The following is a 13,374-nucleotide window of genomic DNA, read 5'->3' on the forward strand; positions in this document are numbered from 1 at the left end:
CAGATTGATAGATTGAGCAGTGTCTGTACATTTGTCCTTTTGCCAGTTTTTGCTCAGTGATGCCCACCCATGTCTTAGACACCAATTGACACACTGATTTTCTTGTAGCAATAAAATATTTTGTTGGCCTACTTGCACATTAATGTTGTGGAAAGAATTCCTGCTCCCAAAATCTCTGTTTCCCTTCCCCCGACTGAGTTTCCTGCAGAGTATTTGTGCTTGAATATCAACTGGCTTTTCGAGAAAAGGACATGCCATGTCTGACACATTCAGATGGCAGATTTCAGTTAAAACGTAGGACAAACTCAGGGTTAGTTGAATAAAACCTGCTAGCGAGCAGGTTAGCTTAACTGAGTATGTTGCCATAGTAACTGACACAGACAAACGCTGAACTGGCTCTTTGAACACATAAACCATGAGTTTGCATCAACGGTGAGTCAACTAACTGTAGGTGTTCATTAAACCTGCTTTCTGAAATATCCCCAATGTCTACAATTACATATCCAGAATTATCGGCACTCTTAGTAAAGATGAGAACAATGTAATTGATGTTCATTGACTTGATCTAACACTCAAAATATGAAAGTCTATGCAACTTCTACCTTTAAACGAGCTACAATTGTTCAAAGTAAAATAATTCAAGAATTTCCCAAAACATGTGTCAAAATTATTGGCAAACTTGCATTTAGTTCTTTGTGCACCCTTATCTTGCAAAGATAACAGCAGAGTCTTTTACAATGTTTAATGGGGTGTGAGAACAATTAGAAAGGATCTGATGTCATTCATCCATGCAGAATGTCTTCAGAGGACTATTTCTCATGCTTATGCTCACCTTTACTAATTCATTATTTAGAAGGGTATAAATAATTGTGGATATGTAATTTCTATTGAATAAAATGGTTAAATAATTGTGGAAGGCATGGTGTCAATACTTCAGTTGAAAATGTATTCAAACAATTGTGAACAAAATATAATTAAATCATAGAATTAAATAATTAAAGTAAAAGTTGAAATTGAAGGGAATGAAGGTGATTTAGAAGGTAATGACTATAGCATTTGTGTAAACATGCACCTACCGTTAACTCTGAAGAGATGCCTGCAAATGATCACCACAACTAGGCTGCACAGGACCAGTATGGCGCCGATAGCAATGGTGACTACATCGGCTTTCACCATGTCTGTAGAGACACAATGGAGTCACCAAATAAAGTACTTCACATGTTGTTGAAGTAAACTAGTTAAGAGTAAAGAAGCAATCTGCTTTGGAATTCTGAATGAATTTAATGTATCCATTGATTCATGAAAGATATACCTTAAAAAAAAGCTTCATGAGCTTATCAAATGAAGTAGCTAAACAAAACCCAAAATATATGCTTGTTGCCTTCTAATGTTTGAATACAGTTTTGTGTCTTTCTGTAAATTGACTTACTGTGTATGATAGACCATGCTTTTTGTAAAATATATGTAAATGTAGGATTATTCAAAAAACATTTTATTGGTCTACGATTCAACATTTTGGGATCACTCAGAAATGTCCTTGTTCTTGAATGAAAAGTATATTTTTGTCCATTAAAATAATGTCAGATTGATCAGAAATGCAGTATAGAAATTGTTAATGTTGTAAATGACTATTGTAGCTGGAAACAGCAGATTTTTTATGGAATATCTACATAGGCGAACAGAGATCCATTATCAGCAACCATTAGTCCTGTGTTCCAATGGCACATTGTGTTTGCTAATCCATGTTTATAGTTATAAAAGGTTATGTGATCATTAGAAACCCCTTTTGCAATTATAATAGCATAGCTGTAAACTGTTCTACTGATTAAAGATGCAGTAAAACTAGTTGAATATCTTCAGCAATTGTGGGTATTCCTTTCACAGAATAGCGCAATCTGACTCGAACCAGAAAAGAAAGAGGAGTGGGAGGCCCCAATGCCCAACTGTGGGAGTGTACAACTGATGGAGTGTACAACTAAGGACAAATACATTAGAGTGTTTAGTTTGAAGACACAGACGCCTCAGAGGTCTTCAACTGACAGCTTTGTTAAATAGTACCCGCAAAACACCAGTCTCAATTTCAACAGTGAAGAGGTGACTCCAGGGTGCTGGTTTTGTAGGTAGAATTGGAAAAAAAAGACAGCTCAGACTGGTCAATAAAAAAAGTATTAAGATGGGAAAAAGAACACAGACACTGGACAGAGGAAGTTTGGAAGAAAGTGTCATGAACACCTCTATGTTTGAGGTGTTCAGATCACAAAGAAGAACATTCATGAGATGCAGACCAAATGAAAAGACACTGGATGAGTTCTTGATGCCATCTGTCAAGCATGGTGGAGGCAATGTGATGGTGTGGGTGTGCTTTGGTGGTGGTAAAGTGGGAGTTTTCTACAGGGTAAAAGGCATCTTGAGGAAGGCTTTCACTCCATTTTGCAATGCCATGCCATGTGGGTGGTTCTTCAGGAAGCATGGGGTGAAGTCTCTTCAGATTACCTAAACAAACTGACAACTAGAAAAAGGTCTGCTGGGTGGTGTTAGGCTTGCACCAAACATAATGCTCAGCCATCAGACCATAAAATATTTTCCCACATCTGAGAATATCCCACCTGCATACATACCTTTTGCCAAACTCTAGTCAAGATTTGATGTGAGTTTTTAAAAATAAATCTTAATTTTTTTCCCACTCTCCAGTAACGGATGCTTTTTTGATGCCCCAGGGATGTTCATGAAACATGTTCAGTGTCTCCCAGCTCAGTCATGGAAGACTGTAAAAACAAAACGTTAAAAAATTCATTGTTCCCAGGTGCATCGTAGGCTTCAAAATTATCAAGTAGATGATGGAGCCTATGTCCGGCAAAACAAAGTAATCAGGCAAGAAGGGCCTTGACCACGAACACAAGTGTCACTCTACAGAGCTTCAGAGTTTCTTTGCAGATATGAAAACCTGTCAGAAGGACAACCATCTCTGCAGCACTCCATCATTCAGGCCTTTGAGGTTATGACATATAACATGTCTGCGTTTTGTGAATTGGCACATAGAAGATCATGAGAGAACTAGGAAAAATACTATTTGGTTTGATAAAACCAAAGTGGGAGGACGGGGACATCACACTTGTGTCCAAGGTTAAACAACAAAACAGAGAGTAGCCCAAGTTGAGGGAGAAATGGTAAGGAATTTCACTAGATGCGTGGGCGAATGAATGGGAAATGAATAACAAAACACTGAGAATCCTTTCTGTTTAATTGTTAATTCAGTCATTGCAGCTCAGTGTTCACAATCAAATCTCTCAAAAAATAAATGATGGTTGAAGACTCTTTCGTATTACTGTACTTAACAAGGCAAAAAGAATGATCCATACCCAGAGAAGAGGAGGGGCGTTGGGGTTTAGAGTTCTCCCTTTCTGGGTTCCAGGTCACGTTGCCATTACAGAAGTCAGAACTGCATGCACATGTAGTGTAGTTGTGGAAGTTTCTGGATGCAGAGCAAGTAGAATTTGGACAGTCACGTTCAACCACGTCACAACCTATAAAGAAAGCCATATGAACACAGTTGGTCACAAATGCATTATTTATGCTCAGTAGCTTTTTAGTGTCCATTATTACATTTACTGGCTAACCTAACGTGTAACTGTAATTTGTTTGAAAAGTAGTTCCATTTTCAAGCAAAGCAGCTGTTGAAATGCATTTCCCATTCTTTAAATGTTCTAATGTACCTGAGCTAATGACTTTTTATTGTGTTTGTGTGTGTATATACACACATATATATACACATACATACACACACACACACACATATACATATATACATATACACATATATATAGGCTTGTCTGTGTGTAGGATTTTCTGTACTTATGGAGACATTTACATGAAATATAGGAACAAAAGCATAGTTTGACCTTGTGGGGACATTTATTTTGGGGGGGGGGTGTAGATTAAGGGTTACGGTTTCAAGTGAATAGGAATCAAGTGCCTACAAGGTTGTCAAATGTGTGCGTATTCATTTGTCAGGGTCAAAATTACCTAGTATTTCTGCCACTGGCTGATTGTCAATAAGACGATAGAAACCAGCACAACATTGAGTTCTGGCACAGTACTCGACTGTCCCATTGATCTGGCCTTTGTTCATATGTTTGGAGTTACGTAGATACACACATCTCCTTCCATTCGTCAGTGCTGGAGCTGAGACCTGAGATAAAATACATCCTATGACAAAGGAAAGGATACAGATAAATATTTCAACTTGATTAGGAAAATAGGTTGTTCTGGTAACGACACACTACCATTCAAAAGTTTTAGGTCACTTAAAAATGTCAATGTTTTTGAAAGAAAATCTCATTTTTTTTGTCTATTAAAATAACATCAAAATGACCAGTCACTGAGGTGGAGCGTGAAAATACCATTTGTAAAGAAAACATAAGTGAGCAGGCAAAACACATCTTATTTCTTATGGGATTCACATTCAACTGCAGGTCATAACAGAATGGCACAATCATAAAACAAAACATGGCTACAAAGAAAAAAATGAAATCACCACTGTTCCAAAGTCTGCATACCCTTAGTTCTTAATACTGTGTATTGCCCCCTTTAGAATCAATGAAAACGTGCAGTCTTTTGTAATAGTTGTCTATGAGGCCCCAAATTCTTGCAGGTGGTATTGCTGCCCATTCATTTTGGGAAAATACCTCCAGGTCATGCAAAGTCTTTGCTCGTCTTGCATGAACCACACGTTTGTGATTTCCCCAGAGTGGCTTGATGATATTAAGGTCAGGAGACTGATGGCCACTACAGAACCTTCACCTTTTTCTGCAGTAACCACTGGAGGGTCAGGTCAACTTGGTCCTGTGCTTAGGATCATTGTCGTGCTGGAAAGTTCAATAGCGTCAGTGACCCACCAGTGTCAACGTCAACAGTGAGGAGGGGACTCTGGGATGCTGGGCATCTAGGCAGAATTCTTGCTCTGTCCAGTGTCTTTTTTATTTTGCCCATCTTAATTGTTCCATTTATTAGCCAGTCTGAGATGTGTCTTTTTGAGTTGCAAAGAAAAAAACATATTTCAGACTGACTAATAAAAAGGAACCATTAAGATGGACAAAAGAAAACGTCTTGAGGAAACCAGGCACTACTCATCACCCAGCCAATACCATCCCTATGGGAAGCATCCCTACAGGTGCAGGTAGCATAATGCTATGGGGATCATTTTCAGTTGCAAAGGCTCAGAGACAAGTCAGGATCACGGAAAAGATGAACGGAGCAAAACCTGCCCCAGAGCATTCAAGACATAAGACTGTGGCAAAGGTTAATCTTCTGACAGAACAATGACAGTAGGCACACAGCCAAGAAAATGCAGGAGTGGTTTTGGGAAAAGTTTGTGAATGTCCTTGAGTGGTCCACCCAGAGCCAGGACTTAAACCCGATCAAACATGTCTGGAGAGAGTTGAATTATTGCTGTGCGGCGACATTCCCCATCCAACATGACAGAGCTTGAGAGGATCTGCTGAGAAGAATGGGAGAAACTCAAACACAGGTGTGCCAATCTTATAGTGTCATACCCAAGAAGATTCAAGGCTGTGATGGCTTCAACAAAGTTCTGAATGAAGGGGTCTAAATACTTAAACAAATGTGATATTTTAGTTTTTTCATGTGAAAATGGATGGGGAAAAAATAATGAAATCCATTTTAGAATAATAAGAAAATGGGTCAAAGGTAAATGGGTCTGAATACTTTCCAAATTAACTGTATATGTAGAAAATGAGTGGTCTGTTTCAAAATGTAACTACAAAAAACATGTCTGTTATGTTGGGCAGTGGTTCTCAACGGGGGCTATAAGCCCCGAAGGGGAACTCAGAAAGCTGCCATGGTGGCCTTGATATGAAAATGTCAAATTATGATAAGTATTTCACAGAAATGTTACTAATACATAGTCCACATAACAATTAAAATACAATACCTTGAAAATGTATTCAAACACAAGTGTGAGGTTTTTGCCACACATAGCTTTGAGTTTTGTCCCAAAAGCTCTGTTTTGGTCTCATCTGACCTCCATCCTTTCTCATGCTTTCTGGCAAACTCCAGACTTGCTTACAGATGGTACTTTTTGAGTAACATCTTTGTGAAACCTTCCCATTCAGGTCAGTGGTTAAATTGTGCACCATTATTCAACAACCAGCTACTGAACTATGTAGCTCCTGCAAATTGATTATTGGCCTCTTTGTACCTTCCTTCACATATGTCCTTCTTGTTTAAGCATTGGGTTTTGAGGGATAACCTGTGTAGTGATGCAGTATCCACTGTGCTCAACTGTCCATGGACCTTTTTACTTTCCCTAACACATACATTTGTATTACACTCTCAAACATCTTTGAAAGCTCTTTTGTCTTAATCTCACAAATACTGTATTTCCTAATATAAAAACAATTTTATTGTACAATAATTAATTTTGAGTTTATGTTTTGTAGGGTGAAATATTAGACAGGAGGAAATTTCAAATGTAGCATTTGTAATTCAGTAATATGAGAGAGCTGGTTACGGGGTTGAATACTTTAGAAGGCACTGTATAGAAAAATACTGTCTAGGTAATTATCAAGATAATTCATTTAAAAATATCTTGGTCTGAAATGCACAAACTAGGAATGTCTGCATCGAAGAACATTTGCTATTGCCTCACAATTTGGTGACATTTTTACAACATTGAAAAAAAGAATACATCAGCTGAATGAATAGACACCCCAGAAAACTAAATGAGGATGACGTGTGTTGCCTTGTCAAAGAGCTATTCAGAAATTGACAGAAGTCACCAGAGTCCTGACACTGAGTGAGTAGCTTTTGCTATTAGAGTCCGAAAATATTTTTGGGTGAACAAATATAGAATCAAGTAATGTAGGCTAGCAACAAGCAATTACATTGTAATTAGCACAATGAAAAAAACCTTTTTCTTTCTATATTAAGAAAATAGGGGAGATTTAATATCTCACTGAATGGTGTTAACTACCTTATTCTGATTTAATATATCACTCTCCTCTTTGTAGTATCTCTTTCGCAGGAGCTGTTGATGAGCAAATTCAGAATATCGAAACAAATTGTACAGCATATCTCATTCATTTTAAACTACTTTCATACATATCAATGGGCATTAGGTAGGTAAGTATACGCAATGGTGTGCCTTAGTTTCAATTGCAGTTTAAAAAAAACTGAGATAGGTTAATCATACTAGGCTGGGATTCTAAAACATCAAATCTATTACACAATGAAAATTATTGATAACCATTGATATCCTTATTATATGATTATAACATTAGTTACTGTTTACTCTGAAAGGTTAAAAACTTACCAAAGATGATTAAATTCAGCCACATATTTGCATAAGAAACTGAGCTGTCTGGACGGTGGGGACCAAATCTGTGTGAGCTGAAATGACCAAGGAGAAACCAGCTTTATATTCGAGATTCAACAGTCATTCACATTTGTTCCTCCTTTCAGGCTCCTTCCAGATTTAGGGACAGTGGTAAAATAGTAAACCAGGTACTTGCCAAAATGTCAGCAGATGAGTATAGTATTATTAATGACTCTCATCAACATCAATCCACATGCTTAATACTATACAACATTTCATATGGCAAAAAAAAACTATTGTTGATTTATTAAAAGTCAATAAATCAATGGAAAAATGTAATTCTGTATATCTTCAATATTTTTTTTTAAACAATGGTCATAGAAACTTCAAACCGGATACATATTATTCTACAAATTGCTGGCCTACTTCTTCAACCTTTGTTATGGTAGATTTTATTTTGTTTGATTTTTTTTATTGATTTATAAAATCAATATCTTCAATATCTTTTTCAATAATGATCACATCTCCAATGCAACTTGCTGGAGTAATGCTCTCACCGCTGAACAGACAAGTCTGCCTTGTTTTGGGATATTTTGTCAGTGGACATTTCATGTATTCCGTCTGTGATGCTGAACATCTGAATATTGTATGCCGTGCAGTTCGCAAGGTGGTACTTGCTCTCACTAAACTGCTGGCTGCATTTGTTGTGTTCCCTGCCATTTAAAATGTTTGTGAATTTACAAGAATCTATCGTTCTATACAACTATTTTTTAATAGCTCACTGTCCATATGAGCTAGAGATCTCCAAACTAGTGTGGTGTGTTTCATTACCTCTCTTCTGAAAGGTCCAACTCTTACGTTTGCCGGACCATGTAAGCGAAGCCGGCCAAGAAGAGTGAATGTCTGTAACTGACTGAGCGACTGACTAATTGAGTGCCCTTTGTTAAATAGCATTGTGGTTAGAGATACAGACCTGCAACTAATAGGTCCCGTGTTCGAATCTCATCACAGTCAAAGCAAATTATGCATTAGGATTTATTCTTGCTGCCTACAACCTTTAGTAGCTATGTTATAGTAAGCCTAAAATAACTGTTCACAGTTGTATTGCAACTATTTCTGGTGGATTTTCAAAGTACGTATCTGGGCATGATTTTTGTGGTAATATAGGCTAGATCAAAACCCCTTGGGTAAAATAGTAGGGGTTTCACATGACAAAAAAGTCAGTTATCATCATCTATATTAATAGTTCTTGTATCAATGTCATTCACTAATAAAAGAAAAACATTAAATGCGCCATTAAATAGCTTTGGCTGTGTTAAGTTCAAGTAGTAAGGTAGATACTAGTAAGCCAATTACTGGCTAATAAGCTGTTAAAACAGCCAGTGGCAAAAGCCATACAGTTCATAGGTGCTATTTGTGGTGGAGGTAAACGTAAGACACATTAAATATTCAATCTTGATTTAATGTCAACATGCTATACTGACACTGTACAAATGTATAGCACAGTGGCGTAGTGGTTTAAGACACAGCAGACCTGGGTTTGAATCCAGTGAGAGAGGTTACCATGTTTATCAAATGTATTTGCGACCTGGCTGAACTAGGCTTTTCTGGTTTCAATTTGTTGTGTTTTATAAAAAAAATTACATAATTATTACAACTGTATTACCGAATTCACATTAACTTTTTGCCGGACCGTGTAAGCGGAGCTGGCCAGGAAGAGCGAATGTCTCCAGTGAGTGAGTGGGTGAGCGAGTGAGCGACTGACTAACTGCCCCATGTTAAATAGCATAGTGGTTGGAGACGGGGACCTGCATCCAATAGGTCCCACGTTCAAATCTCATTACAGTCAAAGCAAATTATGCATTAGAATTTGCTCTGGATGGAGAAAGAAAAACTTAACTGGCTACAACCTTCAATAGCTACGTTATAGTAAGCCTAGAATAAAACTGTTCATGGTTATATTGTGACTATTTCTAGTGGATTTTCAAAGCATGTATCCATGCATGATTTTTGGGGTAATATAGGCTAGATTAAAAAAAAAACCTTGGGCAGTAAAAGAGTAGGGGTTTCCATAATTCTATCATCTTTTCACTTGACAGAAAAGTCAGTTATCGTTACCTATATTAATAGTTATTGTATCAATGTCATTCACGAACGAAAGAAAAACGAACGTTTTGTGCCATGAAATTGCTTAGGCAGTGTAACGTTAATCTTTAGTCTCACTAGCAATAGCTCAATTCTTATGACTATTCCAAGTAGTAAGTAGATACTAGTCTATTACTGGCTAATAAGTAGTTAAAACAGCCAGTGGCAAAAGTCATACAGTTCATAGATACTATTTGTGGTTGAGGTAAACTTCATAAGAAACGTTACTCAGTTTAACACGATGGTTAATGGTGTCTAACGAAATATTCAAACTTGATGTGATGTTAATGCATGACAACATTATATAATGTTAATATGCTATACGGACACCCGGCAAATGGTCAGCTCTGTGGTGCTGTGGTTAAAGACACAGCCTTTCACGTGGGTGACCTAGAGAGGGCAGCCATGATCAACACTTTCTATTGCGGGCCGGCTGAACTAGGCTTGCCTGGTTTCTTGTTGTTGAAATGATCTGGCTCCTTGACCACAGTAAATGTCATCCCACTAGCTTAGCAGTCGTTTTAGCTATAGGCAACATCGGCAGCCTCCAGGGGCGGCACGAGGGACCCACACAAAAAAGTAGTAATGGTGACATTTGCATGATCGGTTTTCTATCACTCGTTTGCACATCACGTAAATGATATAATGTCACCGTGTTGGATTGTGGGTCAATTAACCTTGTCCGAGTAGGCGCCCTGATTCTAATTTGTGTGCTAGGCAGATTACAGTCTGCAAAGGTCTCCCACTCAGAAGTACCAGATGGGAGGGTCTCCCCACTGGAAGCCTGAGGTAGGGGGAGTGGGGAAATCAAACCATGCACCTCTAACTTTGTACAGTACTAATGCAATTAGTAAAATCAGTCACACTGTCTACACACCACCAAGGTGATTGGTTTAGTCTTGACTCTTGGTTGATAGTGGTGGGGTTTGAGTAATGTGTTGATGCTTGTGTGCCAAATTAAAATAAAGTGAAGGTTTAAGCCTTTAGGAGCCCAGTTTAGGAAAAAGCAGAAAGAAGATAAAGGTATGTAACTATGTCATCTCTTTATGAGTATAATATTATGCATGTCATGAAAAGGGCTAGTATAAGCAGGGCTTGACTTTGGATAAAATAAGTGCAAGAACTGACAAATCACACACTGGACTATGTTCATGAAAATGTATGTGCCAATAAGGCATGCCCTAAAGAAGGAACCGGAACTCTGCCTAAAATTAGAAATACTGGAACGCTGTCAACCACTGAGTATAACATTAATGTTTGTCAGCCTATGTTGCTTGCTACGCTATTACACATAGGGCGACAATATTCAGTTTTATGTCCAACTAGCTTACATAACATTGGACATAATGTCACAGTTTTATCATAATGTGTGTAGCATGCAGCAAAACGATTACAAACTAACTAGCACACTATTGACTTGGCTAACATTTATTGTGGTGACATCATAAAGGTTTTCTCTGATTGTATTTACTAGGTCCTGAGATCAGTAAGGGGAATTTCCAATGCTGTAGGGTAACTTTGAAGAAGTCTATATTATGCTGATATTTTTTATTTTGTGTGATATATTGACTCTTTTGGGGCGTCTTATGCCTAGAATTAGCAAAGGATGTTGTATGATTCGTTTGGTTCCTATTCTGAAAGTTTCATAAATTGTGCATAATGACATGTATATTTAATTGCACAACAAATGTGTTTAGAGTGTCAGACTTGTATACTGTATTCCAATGTGAATTCAGGGGCGCTTCTGAAAGATTTTGGAGCACCCTAGGCTTTGTGCAATTTAGTTTTATTTGTGTATTTTTTTGTTAGCAAGAGGGTACAAATTATATTCTCTTATTTGTATTTATATACTACACATTGTTTCTGCGTCTTTGTTACTTTTTGATATTTGATATTTATTTTTGTATATTTTGTACTTACATGGGGGGGCGCCAAACTCTGGGTTTGCCCAGGGAGCCATACAAGCTAGACACGTTAGTGCTCTAGCTTGTTTCAGATTGGAGAAATTGAGTGTGTTACAACTGCCCCCTGTTATAATTGCCCCCAGTGTCCCCTACTCCATTCACTGGGATGTAGACATAACTTTGTCCATGTCTCTGTAGGCTACTCGGCCATCGGTAGACCAAAGACAGTTTTATCCAGGCATGGTAGTAGGCGTAGAGTGGTGATGCCAGGCCGGGGTGCAAGATATCCTTACAGCAACATGTTTCAGTCAAGGGAACACGATAAAGTAAAAGTGCTGTCCCATTACTATTCATAGCATTTTGAGCCGTCGCAGCCTTTTGCACTTAATCACGTCACCAGGTGACGTCAATTAAGTCTGTGAGGGTTCAGGGCTAAGGGTTTAGGGGGGACATGGGGTTTGGGTCCTCACATCCAGGCATTACAAACGTAGATCCTATATTCTTCCAGGGAAAATACGGAGCACAAGCCATTATGCAAAAACTCTCGAACGCGCCCCTTTAAAGCTAACGCGCACAAACTCCAAATAAGTGAACACTGAACCAACTAACGCACTTCAGTGATGGATCGTTCGCGAACGAGTCGGCTCGAAGAGCTGGCTCTTGTAGGTGAACGTTGGGAGCCGGCTCGCATATTAAGATACGAATATTCAAAGGATTTAAATGAATAGAGTTAACTAATTCAAAGAAGGAAAAAATAAATAAAATAATAGACCTAAATGCTCAAGCACACATTCGTTCTGACTGTCTGCTAAGACTACCGTAATTACCAGTTTATAGCCGCACCATGTATAAACCGCAGCAATGCACAACTTAGAGAGAGCCGTGAAAATACCTTTCATCGTATCTATTTTGACACATTTCATAATCACGGAAAGAGATCCGAGGTCTAATAATCATTAGTCATTTGTTTAAACTTCACAGAAAATATAGAAATGCATTGAATTAGATGCACATTTGTAGTAGGTAATAAAGGGGTGTTCAAAACAGCAAAACAAAAATGACATTTGGCATAAAACAAGTTGTAGGAGTTTAAAAGTACTAAGGCGCGACCACGCAGGCTGATGTTAGTCTTCATTAACACGTTTGAATTCATTCGTTACCGTAAATAACACCTACAATCTCGGACATCGTTTGTACAGGCGGTTGGACACTTATCTAAAGCAGCTGGGCAAAATGCTTCCATAACCAATTACACACCGTTGAAACTCATTGAGGAATTAAGGAGTACATGTTGTGCATACAGTAGAATGTAATAAAATATGCATAAAATGACCATACAGTGCAAAACATTCAATTTCAATAAGTGCTCCTTAATGTTAAGTTGCCTCTCAAAAATCCTTTCTATGGGACACCTGGTCACACAGTTCACAGATCCAAAAGCATTCGAATTATGCTTTTCAGATTGTATTTTGAATGGTTAAGTTTATATGCACTTTGTATATACACATTAAAAAGTTATACTTATACTACACAAATGTTTAACAGCATTATTTTTCATAACAAACCAATGCATTTTAAATAGATTGTGGTAAGGTAAGGTAGTGCATGATTTCATTTAATAATGTAATTAGAATTGTTTTAACACCAATCATACTCAAACTATCGCAAACTGTTTGACTTGAAAAAATACAAAACATATTTAAAGAGCCATTTCGGAGCCAAAGATACGGCTCTTTTTGGTGAGCTGAGCTGAATGGGCCGGTTCACTGAAAAGAGCCGAAATGCCCATCACTTACGCACATTAAAATCACCGTCGTTGTAACCTACCGTTTAACACCAATTTAGTCTATCAGACTTTGTCAACCCCTGACTGTCCTTGATAACTCCCTTCGTAGTACAGCCCTCAGGCAGGTGCTTCTTCCCTGTTTAAGTATGTTTGTTTATTGCCTAATTAACGGCACCCTGATTATCTTTATTTGGAATGATTGGATA

General features: G+C 37.9%; 1 protein-coding gene across 2 annotated transcripts in view; it reads right to left on the reverse strand.

Annotated features, from left to right (window-relative positions):
* LOC105031430 (anti-Muellerian hormone type-2 receptor) overlaps positions 1-13,285 on the reverse strand; it is a 48,238-nt gene extending 34,953 nt beyond the window's left edge. Inside the window, exons 1-5 of one of the 2 annotated variants that reach the window (XM_020045106.3) lie at positions 13,210-13,285; positions 7,331-7,407; positions 4,024-4,206; positions 3,360-3,524; positions 1,077-1,178 (exon numbers count right to left, since the gene is read on the reverse strand). In XM_020045106.3, coding sequence (XP_019900665.3) covers positions 1,077-1,178; positions 3,360-3,524; positions 4,024-4,206; positions 7,331-7,355 — 475 coding nt within the window. In that variant the 5' untranslated portion in view covers positions 7,356-7,407; positions 13,210-13,285. Of the gene's footprint in view, positions 1-1,076; positions 1,179-3,359; positions 3,525-4,023; positions 4,207-6,991; positions 7,046-7,330; positions 7,408-13,209 lie in introns of those variants that run through there. The other variant, XM_020045107.3, reaches the window with a different exon arrangement.
* Positions 13,286-13,374: the final 89 nt, after the last annotated feature.

Source organism: Esox lucius, chromosome 17 (genome assembly GCF_011004845.1).
Source record: "Esox lucius isolate fEsoLuc1 chromosome 17, fEsoLuc1.pri, whole genome shotgun sequence".
Taxonomy (NCBI): Eukaryota; Metazoa; Chordata; class Actinopteri; order Esociformes; family Esocidae; genus Esox; species Esox lucius.